This window comes from Suricata suricatta, chromosome 6 (genome assembly GCF_006229205.1).
Source record: "Suricata suricatta isolate VVHF042 chromosome 6, meerkat_22Aug2017_6uvM2_HiC, whole genome shotgun sequence".
In the NCBI taxonomy this organism is placed as follows: Eukaryota; Metazoa; Chordata; class Mammalia; order Carnivora; family Herpestidae; genus Suricata; species Suricata suricatta.
Genome location: NC_043705.1, coordinates 35477771 through 35493305, shown reverse-complemented (window position 1 = coordinate 35493305; position 15535 = coordinate 35477771). Strand labels below are relative to the sequence as shown.

General features: G+C 39.1%; 1 protein-coding gene across 1 annotated transcript in view; it reads left to right on the top strand.

Moving 5' to 3' along the window:
• LARS (leucyl-tRNA synthetase) overlaps window positions 1–15070 on the top strand; it is a 67977-nt gene extending 52907 nt beyond the window's left edge. Inside the window, exons 28-32 of the mRNA XM_029942188.1 lie at window positions 512–622; window positions 3582–3686; window positions 5987–6082; window positions 9887–10019; window positions 14834–15070. Coding sequence (XP_029798048.1) covers window positions 512–622; window positions 3582–3686; window positions 5987–6082; window positions 9887–10019; window positions 14834–15039 — 651 coding nt within the window. The 3' untranslated portion in view covers window positions 15040–15070. The remainder of the gene's footprint in view (window positions 1–511; window positions 623–3581; window positions 3687–5986; window positions 6083–9886; window positions 10020–14833) is intronic.
• The last annotated feature ends 465 nt before the right edge of the window (window positions 15071–15535 follow it).

Here is a 15535-nt window from a genome sequence, read left to right as displayed (position 1 = left end):
AAACAAGTTGGTAGCTAAGAATTTTATTTTTTTTCACATTTGTGGTAACGATTTATAAGAAAGTGTCGAAAAGCAGACATTATATAAATCTTGTATAATAGTTGTGCAGTTTTCATTTTGATATGACTAATGAAATGTTTTTATAGGTTTGGAGACAAACAAGATCTTTATAAGACTGTTTTGTGTTCTCACCAGATAAGATCTAATGTTACAATCATGGCGGTTTTCTCAGTGTAAGGAAAAACTAAATGTGCAACAGGATGCACCTGTTTTCTTTGTTGGCCTCAGAAACATATATCCTTTCAATTTAGAGGGAATAGGAGACTCCCTTCCACATTATACATTCATGTTTCACTTCCCCGTGGTGCTTGGAGCTGCACAATTTTCTGATGTTTTCTCGCAGACTAGTGGAGGCCACCGTTCTCTGGCTGACTTCCTAAGGCATGTGTACCATTTTGCGTTATTTAAAAAGTATTTTCCTCCACATTCTTCCCCAACTTATGTTTTTTAGGCCAACAGTGGAAAATTGCCTGATAACAAAATCATTGCTAGTGAACTGGGCAGTTTGCCAGACTTGAAGAAATATATGAAGAAAGTGATGCCATTCGTTGCCATGATTAAGGTAAGCGGTGGACCCCGTGCAGCAGTGACTGTGTGAATAATAGTAGAAGGAAGGGGGACACTTTGAGTATAGTCTCTCCCAGGGAATCTGCTAAAGTAGCACTTTTCAATCAGTGGTTGTGACAAATGAGCGATCATTCGGGGGTTTATCTGTACAGTTGCTGAGTACGTGAAAATACGCATTATGGAAGAGTATCTGGTTTAGTGTTGCTGCACTGAGTGATTCTCTTTGTCTCCTGCCTGCTTTTCTGTTTGGGGGGGAACCATGTTCTTTTTGGCTTTTACTTTAGGAGGGTTTTGTTAGCTCCTGTTGCTGGAACCAAGATAGTACATGGGCATAGGCTTCGCTTAAGAGCAGAAACATTGTTTGTAGTGGTTAGATCAGAGTTTCTCAACAGTGGTTCTCTTGATACTGTGGGCTGATAGTTCTCTCTTGTGGGAGGCTATCCTGTGCCTTAGAGGATGCTGAGCAGTTGTTTTGGCTTCTACCCACTAGATGCCAGTAGAAGGCCCTCCTCACCTGCTCAAGTTTTGACCCCAAAATGTCTCCAGACATTGACAAACGTCTCGTGGGGACATCATATGTTTCCACCCCCCACCTCTCCCACTGAGAATCATTGCATTAGACTCTTAGCTTTCTTCAAGGAAATAAATGTTATATTGCATTTCTTAAAGAGAAACAGAAAGGTGGCTGTATGTTGCTTAGGATCTCAGGCTCTAAATGTCCATCCACTGACGAATGGATCAAGAAGATGTGGTTTATCTGTACAGTAGACTGCTACATGGCGATGAGAAAGAGTGAAATCTGGCCATTTGTAGCAATGTGGATGGACCTCGAGGTCAGGCAGAGAAGGGCAGATACCACATGTTTTCACTCATAAGTCTAACAGGAGAAACGTAACAGAGGACCGTGGGGAGGGGAAGGGGGGAAAACAGGGAGAGGGAGGGAGGCAAATCATGAGAGACTCTTGGATACTGAAAACAAACTGAGGGCTAAAGGGGGAGGGGAAAAGGAAGGGGGGTGATGGGCATGGAGGAGGGCACTTCTGGGGAAGGGCACTGGGTTTTATATGGAAACCAACTTGACAATAAACTATAAAGGAAAAAAAAAAAAGATCTCAGGCTCTGGAATCAGATAGATCTTGGTCCAAATCCTTTTTGTGCATCATTTCTTAGTTTTGAGACCTAGATAAATCACTTAAATTCTCTGGGCCACATGGTTTTTCATCTGTAAAATGAGGAAATTAATAAAACCTACATTTTAGGAGTGCTGTGAGGAATAAATGAAATAATATAGTTAACACACTTTAATACTTTCTGTCAAAAAGTAGGTTCAGTAATTTTTTTTTAATGTAAATTAGTGTATTTCAGCCTGCTAGGAACATGGTGGTTATTCTTATAGCTTAGATTAATTCTTTTTTTTTTTTTAAAGTCATGTCTTTTTTTTTTTTTTTTTAATTTTTTAATGTTTTATTTATTTTTGATACAGAGAGAGACAGAGTATGAGAGGGGAGGGTCAGAGAGAGAGGGAGACACAGAACCGGAAGCAGGCTCCAGGCTCTGAGCTAGCTGTTAGCACAGAGCCTGACGCGGGGCTCGAACCCACGAACGTGAGATCTGACCTGAGCCGAAGCCGGAGGCTTAACCGACTGAGCCACCCAGGCGCCCCAGCTTAGATTAATTCTTTAATCTTCTAGGCTACAGATGCCTGCCTGATGGAGACCAAAATTTTTATCTTGTCCTGTATTGGAGTAGGATGTGTTCTTGGGAAAGCCTTTTCATTTTCCTAGACCAAAATCAACTCTGAGCCATATGGTCTTTGAAGTTTCAGAAATAATTTAGAATTTTAGATTGACCTATACCAGTCACGTTATAACGTATCTGCTGATATGCTCCTAATTCATTGGTTCCCTGTGTAGCTAGTGCCACTGGTCGAAATACCCGATCTGCTGCCAATATGTGCACCCAACACAGTATTTCATTATTGATTGCAAAGGCAGTTAAGTTTGATGGTGTGCTTTATAGAATCCAGTGAAACTGATTGGATAAGTTCCGTAGTTACAGGATACTAGATCCAAGAGTTGGCTTTTTAGAAAACCAGTGTTAGATTGTTTCAGTAGTAATATTTTTTTTCAGTAAAATTGGACACGTGACAGGCAAATTGGTGGTTTGAAACTTCTTCAAAAAGTGTTTTCTAAATCTGGGAATAAGAAAATGGCTTCTAGCACTTTTTCACAGGACAGGAAACAAGTTGGACAGTAAATGAAAACAGTGAGTATTAGGAATCTTGGCAGGTCCTGTTCAGTTAGTGCAGCGGGTTCTAGGCAGTTAGCTGTACTTGTGCAGGTGAGCTTGGATCTCGAAGGTTACATTTTGAGTGGCAGATACTTCATTTTATGTTCAAGAATATATTGTTCGAGTAAGAATAAATAGTTTTTCATGTGCTATAGGATTATCTCAGTACTATTAGGACCTAAAATTTTTTTAAGTTGTAGAAATTTTTTATTTATTATCAATTCACTATTCTCTGAACTAGCTTTAAAGATGTATTATCTTGAAAAATTGAAAAAAGTTTTTTTTTCTTTTTGATTACCCGAAGGGTGATTTCCACACATTTGTTTGATTCCTTGTCAAAGTGAATTCTTTGCGCTTGCATATTAAGTCATTCTAAATAAACAATGATGAAATCTTATTTCTTTTGTAAGTCTGGAAACCTTGTCCCTTCAGGCTTTTCGGTGTTAGCTTAGTCTTATCGTGCTTCAAATGATAATTATTCTGAGCCAATAATTTCATTAATGAGCAAACATAGATAAGGGAAACCGTGAGTCCAAGGCCTTTCCTTCAACTGTTCAAATTTGAAGATTTTATCAGTTGAGAGAAGAATGATTGCTTTGGAGGAAATGTATTTTCAACATATTCTTAATGTGATTTTTGTTTTTCAAAACTGTTTTGGCTACTAGGAAAATCTGGAGAAGGTGGGACCTCGTGTTCTGGATTTGCAGTTAGAGTTTGATGAACAGGCAGTGCTGATGGAGAATATAGTCTACCTGACCAACTCCCTTGAGGTACGCGGGGCCAGGGATTGTAATAGCTAGCTAACTGTAGGAAATATAATCCACTTTTGTTTTATAATATAGCCTTTTTACAAACATCTTCTGTGTTTAGTACCTTTGCCAAGTACACCTGTCAAGAATGTTTTTGGAGGGAAAGAGAATGGATGGGAAGTTGCAGGAATTAAAAAATGATTGTGATCTTATTCTGTTTTTCAGTTATTTATTTATTTGAGAGAGAGAAAGAGTAAGAGTAGGGGAGAGGCAGTGAGAGAGAGAATCTGACGCAGACTCCACACTCACTGCAGAGCTCAGTGTGGGGCTTGAACCTATGACCCCGGGGTCACGACTCGAGCTGAAATCAAGAGTCATTCGCTCAACTGACTGAGCCTCCCAGGTGTCCCTGTCAATTAATTTATATGTAAAATACTAACTATATGTGCCTGGGTTTTCCTCCCAAAATTCTCCATTAAGAAATGAGGGGAGACCATATGTTTGTATTTAAATGCTTTCAAGATCTCTCATATTATGGGTACTCTGAATTGCTGCTTTTTTTTTCCTCCCTATCTCATTGAGACCTCTGATTTACAGTATTGGCTTAGTTAGAATCCTCTGTTCATGAGATAATATCAAGGTCCATGCCTGGCCCTGTTTTGTATTGTTTTAAAATTAATAGGGGCGCCTGGGTGGCTCAGTCGGTTAAGCATCTGACTTTGGCTCAGGTCACGATCTCATGGTTCATGGGTTTGAAGCCCCGCCTCCGGCTCTGTGCTGACAGCTCAGAGCCTGGAGCCGGTCTTCAGTCTGTGTTTCCTTCTCTCTCTGACCCTCCCTTGCTCATGCTCTTTCTCACTCTATCTCTCAAAAAATGAATAAATGTAAAAAAATTTTTTTAAATTAATAATGTAATGAGTATCCATTACTCAACTCAAGAAATAAAACATTACCAATAGCATTCACCTAATTGGGAGTTTCTCCCCATTCCACCTTTCTGCCCTAGTCACTTTACTATATAGATTCTGAAAATGCTCTCTCTCCAACAACTGAGGCAGAAGGAAAGGTTATTTGCTGTAGGAAATTGTGTTAGAGAACTCAAAAAAGTGGCTCTAGTGATAACAAAGATCCTTGAGTTAAAAAATGCAAGTTTATTTTGAATGAAATTATTCCATGAAATATGGTAATAAAGTTACTTCTAAATAAACATTGTCATAAAATGATAAATGAGTTAATAATTATATTAAGAAATAATGGTAGTCATTTATTTTGTATATATTTCTTTTTTTTATAATTTTTTTTAGTGTTTATGTATTTTTGAGAGACAGAGAGACAGTGGGAGCAGGGGAGGGGCAGAGAGAGACGGAGACACAGACTCTGAAGCAGGCTCCAGGCTCTGAGCTGTCAGCACAGAGCCTGATGCAGGGCTTGAATTCACAAACTCCGAGTTCTTGACCTGAGCTGAAGTCGGCCACTTAACTGACTGAGCCACCCAGGTGCTCCTATTTTGTGTATATTTCTAAATGTTCATATACCTGGAGGTCAGAAAAGTTCTTGGGCTTTTTCATTGGGACAATGGGGACACATGATATGAGGGTCATCTTATATTCAGGAATATACAATAGACTACGTTTCTGAGTTTTTTCATTTATTTAAGTGGAAGTCTTTATGCTGATTTTCATTTTCTCTTATATAGCAGATAGGTGCTATATTTCATTATAGAAAATGGTAAACATGACAATGTAAATAATACCATGAGACATTTAAGAAGAGTTAAATAATTGATTGTAGATTTCACTTAATGTTTATTTGGAAATTAATTAAATTGCACAGACCATGTTCTTATGAAGAAAAATCTTTTGATGGACATTTAAATGATTTAGTCTTTTTCTTTTTTAATGTTTATTTATTTTCGAGAGAGACAGAGTGTGATCAGGGGAGGCGCAGAGAAAGAGGGACACAAAGAATCCCAAGCAGGCCTCAGGCTCTGAGCTGTCAGCACAGAGCCCCATATGGGGCTCGAACTCATGAGTGGTGAAATCATGACCTGGGCTGAAGTTGGACGCTTAACTGACTGTGCCACCCAGGCGCCCCATAGTCTTTTGCTTTTCAGACAATGTTCTGCTGTGGGAGCATTTGATCCTGAGTTTCTGAATGTTCTTTCAGTCCTGTCCTGTGCTTTGCTGGCTTCTGAGGAATACACAGACCATTTGATGTGAAGTGGAGAAGCTAGTTTTCCCCTTTGGTGAAATGAGGTGATGATTAATTTCAGTCATGTTAAGTGATACTAATGACTTTAATTTTCCCCTCCTTCTATTTAGCTAGAACACATAGAAGTCAAGTTTGCCTCCGAAGCAGAAGATAAAATCAAGGAAGACTGCTGTCCTGGGAAACCACTTAATGTTTTTAGAACAGAAGTAAGTTGAAATGATCTCACTGAATCAGTGTATTTTAGAGTAGAAAAGACCTTAGATATTATATCCAAGCTCATCATTTCAGAATGGAAGGAAGTGAGGTGCAGAGCTGCAAAGTGATTGCTTTGGTCTAGGCCACATAGTTGGTTAGTTAGAAATGAGTTCTTCTCATTCCCTGATTGATGCTATGCTCACTTTGATTTCCTCTGCTCTTATAGTTAGCATCAGATATTATGTATGGTTTAAAAATCAAAATGTGATTGTTTAAAATTAATTAATTATTTTTAAAATTTACATACAAGTTAGTTAGCATATAGTGCAACAGTGATTTCAGGAGTAGATTCCTTAATGCCCCTTCCCCATTAAACCCATCCCCCTCCCACAGCCCCTCTAGTAACCCTGTGTGTTCTCTGTATTTAACAGTCTCGTATGTATTGTCCCCTCCGTGTTTTTGTTTCCCTTCCCTTATGTTCATCTGTTTTGTGTCTTAAAATCTTCAGATGAGTGAAGTCATATATTTGTCTTTCTCTGACTGATTTCATTTAGCATAATGCCTTCTAGCTCCATTCACATAATTGCAAATGGCAAAATTTCATTCTTTTTGATTGCCAAGTAATACTCCATTGTATATACATAACACATCTCTTTATCCATTCATCTCTTTTTTAAAATTTATTTTTAATTTATTATTATTTTTAATGTTTTTAATTTATTTTTGAGAGACAGAAGAAGACAATGCAAACAGGGGAGTGTCAGAGAGAGAGGGAGATACAGAATCTGAAGACTGGCTCCAGGCTCTGAGCTAGCTGTCAGCACAGAGCCTGATGTGGGGCTTGAGCCCACAAACCGTGAGATCATGACGCGAGCTGAAGTCGGATGCTTAACCGACTGAGCCGCCCAGGCACCCCTATCCATTCATCTCTTGATGGACATTTGGGCTCTTTCCATACTTTGGCTATTGTCAGTAGTGCTGCTATGAACATTAGGGTGCATGTGCCCTGTCAAAATATGATTTTCAAAACTGAATTTTTGTAACCTTTAAAAAAATTTTTAATTAAGTCTAATGTAGTTAACATACAGTGTTATATTAGTTTCAGGTATACAGTATGTTGATTCAATAATTCTATACATTACTCACTGCTTGTCATGATAAATATACTCTTAATCCCCTTCATGTGAACTGTTTCACCCATCACCCCCCACCCACCTCCTCTCTGGTGACCGTCAGTTCTCTATAGTTAAGAGTCTGTTTTGGGGTTTGTCTCTTTGTGCTTTGTTCATTTGTTTTGTTTCTTAAGTTCCACATTGAGTGAAATCAGTATGGTATTTCTTTTTCTCTGACTGATTTATTTCATTTAGCATTATAATCCCTAAATCTATGCATATTGTTGGAAATGGCAAGATTTCATTTTTTATGGATGTGTGTATATTTATATATATATACACACACACATACATATACAAACGTACCACATCTTTTTTATATTCATCAATTGACACTTGGGCTGCTTCCATAATTTGGCTTTTGTAAATAATGCTGAATAAATATAGGGGTACATTTTCCATTTGAATTAGTGTTTGCCTATTCTCTATTTTTAACTTTTTGAGGAACTTCCGTGTTGTCTTCCAGAGTGACTGTTACAGAGTTTGCATTCCCGCCAACAGCACATGAAAGTTCCTTTTTTCTCCATGTCCTTGCCAACACCTGTCGTTTTTTGTGTTGTTAATTTTTAGCCATTTTGACAGGTGTGGTGGTATCTCATTGTGGTTTTGATGTGCTTTTTCCTGATGATGAGTGATATTGAGCATCTTTTCATGTGGCTTTTGGGTATCTGTACATCTTCTTTGGAGAATGCTTGTTCATGTCTTCCGTCCATTAAAAATTTTTTTTAATGTTTATATTTATTTTTGAGAGAGTCTGAACGTGAGCAAGGGAGGGGCAGAGAGAGAAAGAGGGAGACACAGAATCCAAAGCATGCTCCAGGCTCTGAGCTGTCAGCACAGAGACTGGCGTGGGGCTCAAACTCATAAACTGTGCAATAATGACCTGAGCTGAAGTCAGATGCTTAACGGACTAAGCCACCCAGGCTTTTTAAATTGAATTATTTGTTTTTTGTGTGTTGACTTGAATCAGTTTTTTATATATTTTAGATACTAACCCTTTATTGGATATGTCATTTGCATGTATTTTCTCCCACTCAGCAGGTTGCCTTTTAGTTTAGCTGTTTTCTTCTCTCTGCAGTAACTTTTTATTTTGAGGTAGTCCCAAGAGTTTGTTTTTGCTTTTGTTTTCCTTGCCTCAGGAGACATATCTAGAAAAATATTGTTATGACCAATGTCAGAGAGATTACTGCCTCTGCTCTCTTCAAAGATTTTTATGGTTTCAATGAAGTCTCACATTTAGGTCTTTAATCCATTTTGAGTTTATTTTTGTATCAAAACTTGACATTTATTAAAAAATAGAGTGGAAATTGAAACATAAGATTGTTTTAAACAGTGAAAAGGAACTTTTATACTTCAGATGAGTCTTGATTTGATAATGGTTTTCAAGGCATTTTAGCTTCTGGTTAAGACAAATTGATAAATCATCTTACATTATACTAGAAATGTTTTTTTTTTTTCCTTAGTTTTTGGCCAGTATTGATGAAGATAAACAGATTTTAGAGTTTTGGGAGCTTGTGTTTATTTACTCTCAATCCATTGCCTCGTAGAGTGTAACTGTGAGAGTCCATAAAATGCCCTACTTTTCTTGATAAATATCATGTTAGTTATAAGTATCCTGTTACTTTTATTTCATTTAATTGAAAATGCAACAAAGAGAAAAAGCCTATTTTGAAAGAATGAGGTAATCATGATTATGGATGCCTCCTGAATTTATTGTGTTAGGAATACCCGCATTACATTAAAATATAGTGGCTGTTTATTTATTTATTTTAAAGTTTTTTTAAAAATTTATTTTGAGAGAGTGGGAGCAGAGGAGGGGCAGAGGGGGAAGGAGAGATTGGATCCCAAGTGGGCTCCGCACCATCACTGGAGAGCCCAGTGTGGGGCTCGAACCCATGAACCATGAGATCATGACCTGAGCCAAAGGTGGATGCTTAACTGACTGAGCCACCCTGGTGCCCCTACTATAGCTTTTTAAAGGGTAGTCCTTTGGCCTGTAGATAGGTACATGAAGTAGAGTTCCCTTTACAAGTTCCCTTTCTGTCAAGCGACTTTCAAGCATTTTCTTAAGCTACTTTGTCTTTAAGTTTTTCATAAGATTCAGTTAACTTTTTCCTGTGAAAATAAGGAGCAAAGTCTTCGACTGTATATACTTAATACAATGTAGGAAATAGTATGGCATAGGGTGGGGTTTAATCCTGACTCTGCTTCTTACTGTCTGTGTAACCTTGGGAGACTTTGGTAATGTTTCTGGTTCTCAGCTTCTCAGCTATGAAAAAGAGGTTTTAAAGAACTACCTTTCAGGTTATAAGAATCATGTCTATAAAATGCTTAGTACAGTGCCTGGTACATAGTAGAAATTCAGCAAATGATGGGAGTTAAAGAAGAGAAAATACAGGTACTGTTGTTATCCATCGTCAGTATTGATATATGTAGTCATAGCCATTTTCATCTAGGCATTTGGTTGTAAGCATGAGCTTTTGTACATCATTTATTTCATATTTGAGTATACCTTGGTCTTGATATTAGACTACCAGAATTAAATTTTTCATTGAGCCTTAAAAATTTTATAGAGATTTCCCCTCCCTCAGCAGTATTCAAGTTTGATTTTGTAAAACAATAATTTTCTCTTTGTTTTCTTAGCCTGGTGTGTCAGTTTCCTTAGTGAATCCCCAACCATCCAATGGCCACTTCTCAACCAAAATTGAAATCAGGCAAGGAGATAACTGCGATTCCATAATCAGGCGTTTAATGAAAATGGACCGAGGAATCAAAGGTAAATGGTTTCCCTGAAATGCACATTTGGCAGCAGTTCGCAGACATGATGAGGTTTTTTTAAATGTCTTTTAATGTTTATTTATTTTTGAGAGTCAGAGAGAGACAGAGCATGAGCGGGGAGGGCAAAGAGAGAGGGAGACACAGAATCTGAAGCAGGCTCCAGGCTCTGAGCTGCCAGCACAGACCCCGCCGCAGGGCTCCAACTCACAGACTGTGAGATCATGACCTGAGCTGAAGTCGGACCCTTAACTGACTGAGCCACCCCGTCACCCCTGAACATGATGAGTTCTAAGCAGAGGGGAGAAGCAAGAGCAACTGGTCTGCTGAGGGACTGCAGTGGCATGTTATGGAAAGAGTATTGGACTCAAAATCACGAAGCCTGTATTCTCTTTGGGATGTTGTGGCTATGCAGCTTGGTGACTTGGCCATGTCACTTTAACTCGAAACTGATCTCTTTTTGAGTAAAATGAGGACAGTGGGATTAGATATTTTTCCAAGACTCCCATCTAGCTTTAAAATTGTAAGGAAGCAATTTCTGGCTTTTAAGGGTTTTCAGACTGAAGGTGTGTGCACATACGCTTAATATTTCAAAGTAATCTGCTTACTAGGTCTGTTCCTGGGGAAGGAAGAGACAGAATAAAACTTACTGTCTGCCATGTATTAGCCATTTAATCCTTTTACTGCCCTAGAATGTAGAGCGTATTATTATTCCCCTTTTACAGATGTTGAAATGGAGCTCAGAAAGGCTAACTAACTTGTAAATTTCATTAAGATAGTAAATCCTGGAGCTGGAATCCAAACTCAGGTCTGTTTGACTCGAAAGCTTGTATTCTTTCTCCTAAACAATATACTTCGAGCTAAAATAAGTAAATAATCTCAATTTCTTACCTAGATTAAGTCTAGATCTTCCATGATTAGATTTAATATAATAATTTATAGCTTCTTTTTATATCACTCAGCCAGGTTTAAGGCAGAGCAGAGCGTGAAGGGAGTTAGTATATCTCTCCATTATTTTTCTTGTAAATTATAAAGACAAATTAATCTTGAGATTCCCTATTTTGCATTCTCACTCTCTCTCTTCTTGATGGCAATCAAGAGTTGATTGGGATACATTCTGTCAGTATAGGAATTTTCTGAAAAGATATAAAAATCCGAGGCAGTGACCTAATTTATGGAACTATATTCAGGTCAGCAGTATCACATTAACATAGAAGATTTAAAATAGCCCTTTGGAATTCATTCTACAAGTATTTTTTGTCCTCGAGGTCATTTGTGCATCTCCTGTGGACATTTCTTGAGAGACTATCAGTAGAGTGTATGCAGTATACATGTAGAGACGTGTGTGTGTGTACCGGGGGCTCTGGGGCGTCTGCAGAGTCCTGTTCGTTAGGTGGCTGCATCTAGTGATGGTATTCAAGTGCATGATCGTAACCTAAGGACTAACTGCTGCATACTCTAGGAGAGGTATAGATGAAGTGTATAGCACAGAAGAAAGAGATTCTTTCCAGCTCTGGTGATCAGGGATGGATTTACAGACAAAATACTGTTTGGATGGGACCTTGGAAGTTGCATCTGTGAGGGTGAGGGTGAGGGGGAAGGGCGGGCCAGCAGGAGGGAGACACTAATGTCTCCCTGTATGGCAGCAGTGCATTAGGCCGAGGGAGTTTCATTTGTAAACATTTGAAAAAACTGTAAAATATACATAATGTAAAATTGGCTGTTTTTGTGCTTTTTGAACGTACAGTTCAGTGGCATCGAGTGCATTTACATGGTGGTGCAACCGTCACACTATTCAGTTCCAGAGCTTTTTCATCATCCCACACTGAAACCCTGTACCTGTTGAACAGGAAGCCCTCAGTCTCCCTCCCTCTAGTCCTTGGTCACCACCTCTCTCCTATCTGTTTGTATTAGACTGTTCTAGGAGCCTTGTATGAGTGGGATCCTAGGTGGTAAAGAGGTGGCTTACTTTGCTTAGCAAAATATCACGGATCGTTCATTTTGTTACAGACATTTATCACATTCCCTCAGTAAACCAGGTGGTGCCGTGCTTTGAACTCACAGGCCACAAAAGGCAGAACTTGAAAACTGCCTTCCATTTGTCTGTTTTGTATTGCATATATTTGGTCACGAGAAGGTTTTGGGAAAGGCACAACTCTTATGTTTGAAGAACAGTTATAGTGGCTTTTAAAGAAAATAGCTGTGGGCCCCACTGGATGGGATTAGTCAGAAGTTGTAGCGTGTGAGAGGATGTATTATTCTTCTATTGACAATTGTATTTTGTGGTGTTAAAATTGCCTCTCTTTAAAATATGTGCAGATACAGCGCTGACTAGGCTCTTCAGCATTGTACTAAAACGTGTCTTCTGTATCTCGCCTTTTCTCGCTGGGCCTCTGGCATGATTCTTCCATCCTATGTCATACTGGCTGTGAATAGTATTCTCATAAAGTACTTTAAGTTTGATGTTCGTAGCTGCTGTGAATTTTCGAAACGTTAGGGTGGAGTTTGAAATGGATATTCCTCCCAAGTATCTGCAGAAGAGCTCTAACCTTGACACTTTCCCCAAAGCCTTCAGGATGCTTTGATACCCAGGGGGCTGAGTGTATTGAGTGTAAGATGGGAAGGGAGTGAAATTCAATAACGTATTTCTCAGTCTGTTTGCTTCATAGCCAGTAAGTTGTCCAATTAGTGCCAGTTGCATTGAGGGTGATTATGATCTAGGTCTGGGAAAAACTGGAGTAAAACCATCATTTCTGTCCATAAAGGCCGCTGAGCACCTATTTGATGGTAATGACTTTAAATCACTCCCAGCCCAGGCCACATATGAACTGATACCATGGAAGTGAAAGGCTCCATTTCGCATTATCAATCCCTAGGGCCTTTCAATCACTCTCATCTTTTCTCTAAGTGCTTTAATTCTTGTGTAGTTGCAAACTTAAATTTCTACATTTTCAGTGACAAGGGAGGTCTGGGATAAGAAAAGATAGTAAAACCACTCCAAGAATTATTGGCGGTAATCAGCTGCATGGTGAAACATCAAAGCAAATACTGTTTTGTCACTTAGATGCTGGGTGGAGTGTTAAGGTTTCTTTGAAATAGTTTGATTTAGAATTGCTTAGACTGATAAGGGAGGTCTGTTTCAGAGAGGAAGGGAGAGAGAGAGAGAGAGAGAGAAGGATAGAGAATGAAAGGGAGGGAGAGAGGGAAAGAGCGAGAATGGGAGGTGGGGGGGCAGATCGTCAGTATTTTATGTATTTTATGCCTCATGCATAAAATCGGCTGGTAGGGCTTGTCACTGCTTCCATAGCAAAATATTTAGTATCAGTGTGCATGTTGAATTGTAATAGCTGTTAAGATGATTGTACTCTCTCCCTCAAATAGCACTCCCAGGCAGAGTTTGCCTTCCTGGTAGTGTCCGGTGATGGTTCTCTAAGCACCCGTATCCCTGTGCTAAACTTGCTGTCTTTTCAGTCTTGTCTCCCAAAGAGAACATAATGCCTGGATAACGTGTACTCCTGGCGTAGCCACCAGCTGCATTAGCGTCTGCTTTTATCTCTGATCCCTCTCATGCTAAGCTTCACCCTCTGAAGGCACCATGAGGGAGTGTAGCTCCCAGACCACCCGGCAGTCTGCTTTAGTAAGGGGTGGGAAGTCAATCAGAAGGTATCTTCTACTTCTGTCGATCGGGTTAAGTATAACTAGCCAGGCTACACTCAGAATGAGATATAAACGCACAGTCAGCATTTGGAGTCATTTGTGATGTTTTTCCACTGTATAAAATAAAAGCTTTTGATGTTGGGACATCTCAGAATTGCTGAAATAAATTTTTTTTTTTAGGCTCAGTCGTTGGCAGGGTTTTTGGATCATAAATTTGTTCAAGGGACAAGCGCTTTCTTTGCCAGGAGCCATCTTACCGGCTTGCACAAGAGCAGATCAGGAAAATCTCAAGCAGGGCAGGGCTGGAGCTCATCCAGAAGCTCAGAACTGACGACTGTGCCCTTTCCCCCATTCTTTCCCGTCTCTCCTTGTCTCATCAGCTTGGTAACACAAACACTTTTCATCCTTCGAGCAAAATAAGACACTGGTAATGCTGATGCTTAGAGTAGTAATTCTTTCTCTAAAAGTGTCTTTCCAAAAAAGCTACAACCCCTGCAGTTTTAATGTATCCCAGGAAGGAAGACAAGAAAGAGCTACATTTTAGGCTGACTGATATTTTGAAAAATGGTTAATTGAAGCATATAAAAAGTGCTTTGAGAAACCATATAGGATAATGCTCAAAAATAATACTCCATCTTTCCTCTTGGTTTATAATTCCAGGAGATGTATTATGTAGAATCTCTGTATCTCTGAATCTTTGATCTGAGTAGAAGCTGACAGGATAAAGATACGTTAGATTTAGCTTGGCTTTCTGAGATGGAATCTTAATAATCTCATGAAATTTTTAAAAAAATTTTTAAATATTTATTTTTGAGAGACAGAGACAGAGCACAAGCAGGGGAGGGGCAGAGAGAGAGGGAGACACAGAATCCAAAGCAGGCTCCAGACTCTGAGCTTTCAGCACAGAGCCCAACTCGGTGAGCTCAAACTCACGAACCATGAGATCATGACCTGAGTCGAAGTTGGATGCTTAACTGACTGAGCCACCCAGACACCCCGAAATTATCTTTTAGATAAACAACCAGTATGTTTAAAACAAGAATTGTCAGGTTCAGGCATGGATTTGAGTCAGTGACTGTGATTAAATTCTCAAATTGATCTTTCTTTCTTTCTCTTTCTCTCTCTTTTTTTTTTGTTTTTTTTTTTTTCTTGCTGTAGACCTTTCTAAGGTGAAGCTGATGAGATTTGATGATCCACTGTTGGGGCCTCGGCGAGTTCCTGTCCTGGGAAAAGAGCATACTGGGAAGACCCCCATTTCTGAGCATGCTGTTTTCCATGTGGACCTCATGAGCAAGAAAATTCATCTCACTGAAAATGGGCTAGGGGCAGATATTGGTGATACAATTGTCTATCTGGTTCATTAAACTCATGCATATTGGAGATATATCCTGGTTTCTGGGGGTGTGACTCTTCTGTGTCTACAGATTGGCTAAGAGAACCGTAGACTGAACTTTAATAGACTTCATTTCTAATGATCAAATTCTGCATGTAATCACAATTACACTAAGTCGTCTTGGTTTCCTAGACCTAATAAATAATTTTTTTCCTCCTTGGGACCTCTGAGAGAAGTAGCTGGTACCATACTTATTTTTTTTAATTTTTTTAGTTTTTTGATCTTTTAACAAATTATTGATATTTCCCAGAACCTTCTAGGCTTTTCTTTTTTAAGTTTATTTATTTGTTTTACGAGAGAGGTCAGGGGCAGTAGGCAGGAGAAGCTGAGATAGGGAGAGAGAATCCTAAACAGGCTCCACACTCAGTACAAAGCCCGGTATGAGGCTTGAACTCACAAACTATGAGGTCATGATCTGAACTGAGACCCAAGAGTCGGACACAACCAACAGAACCACCCAAGGGCCC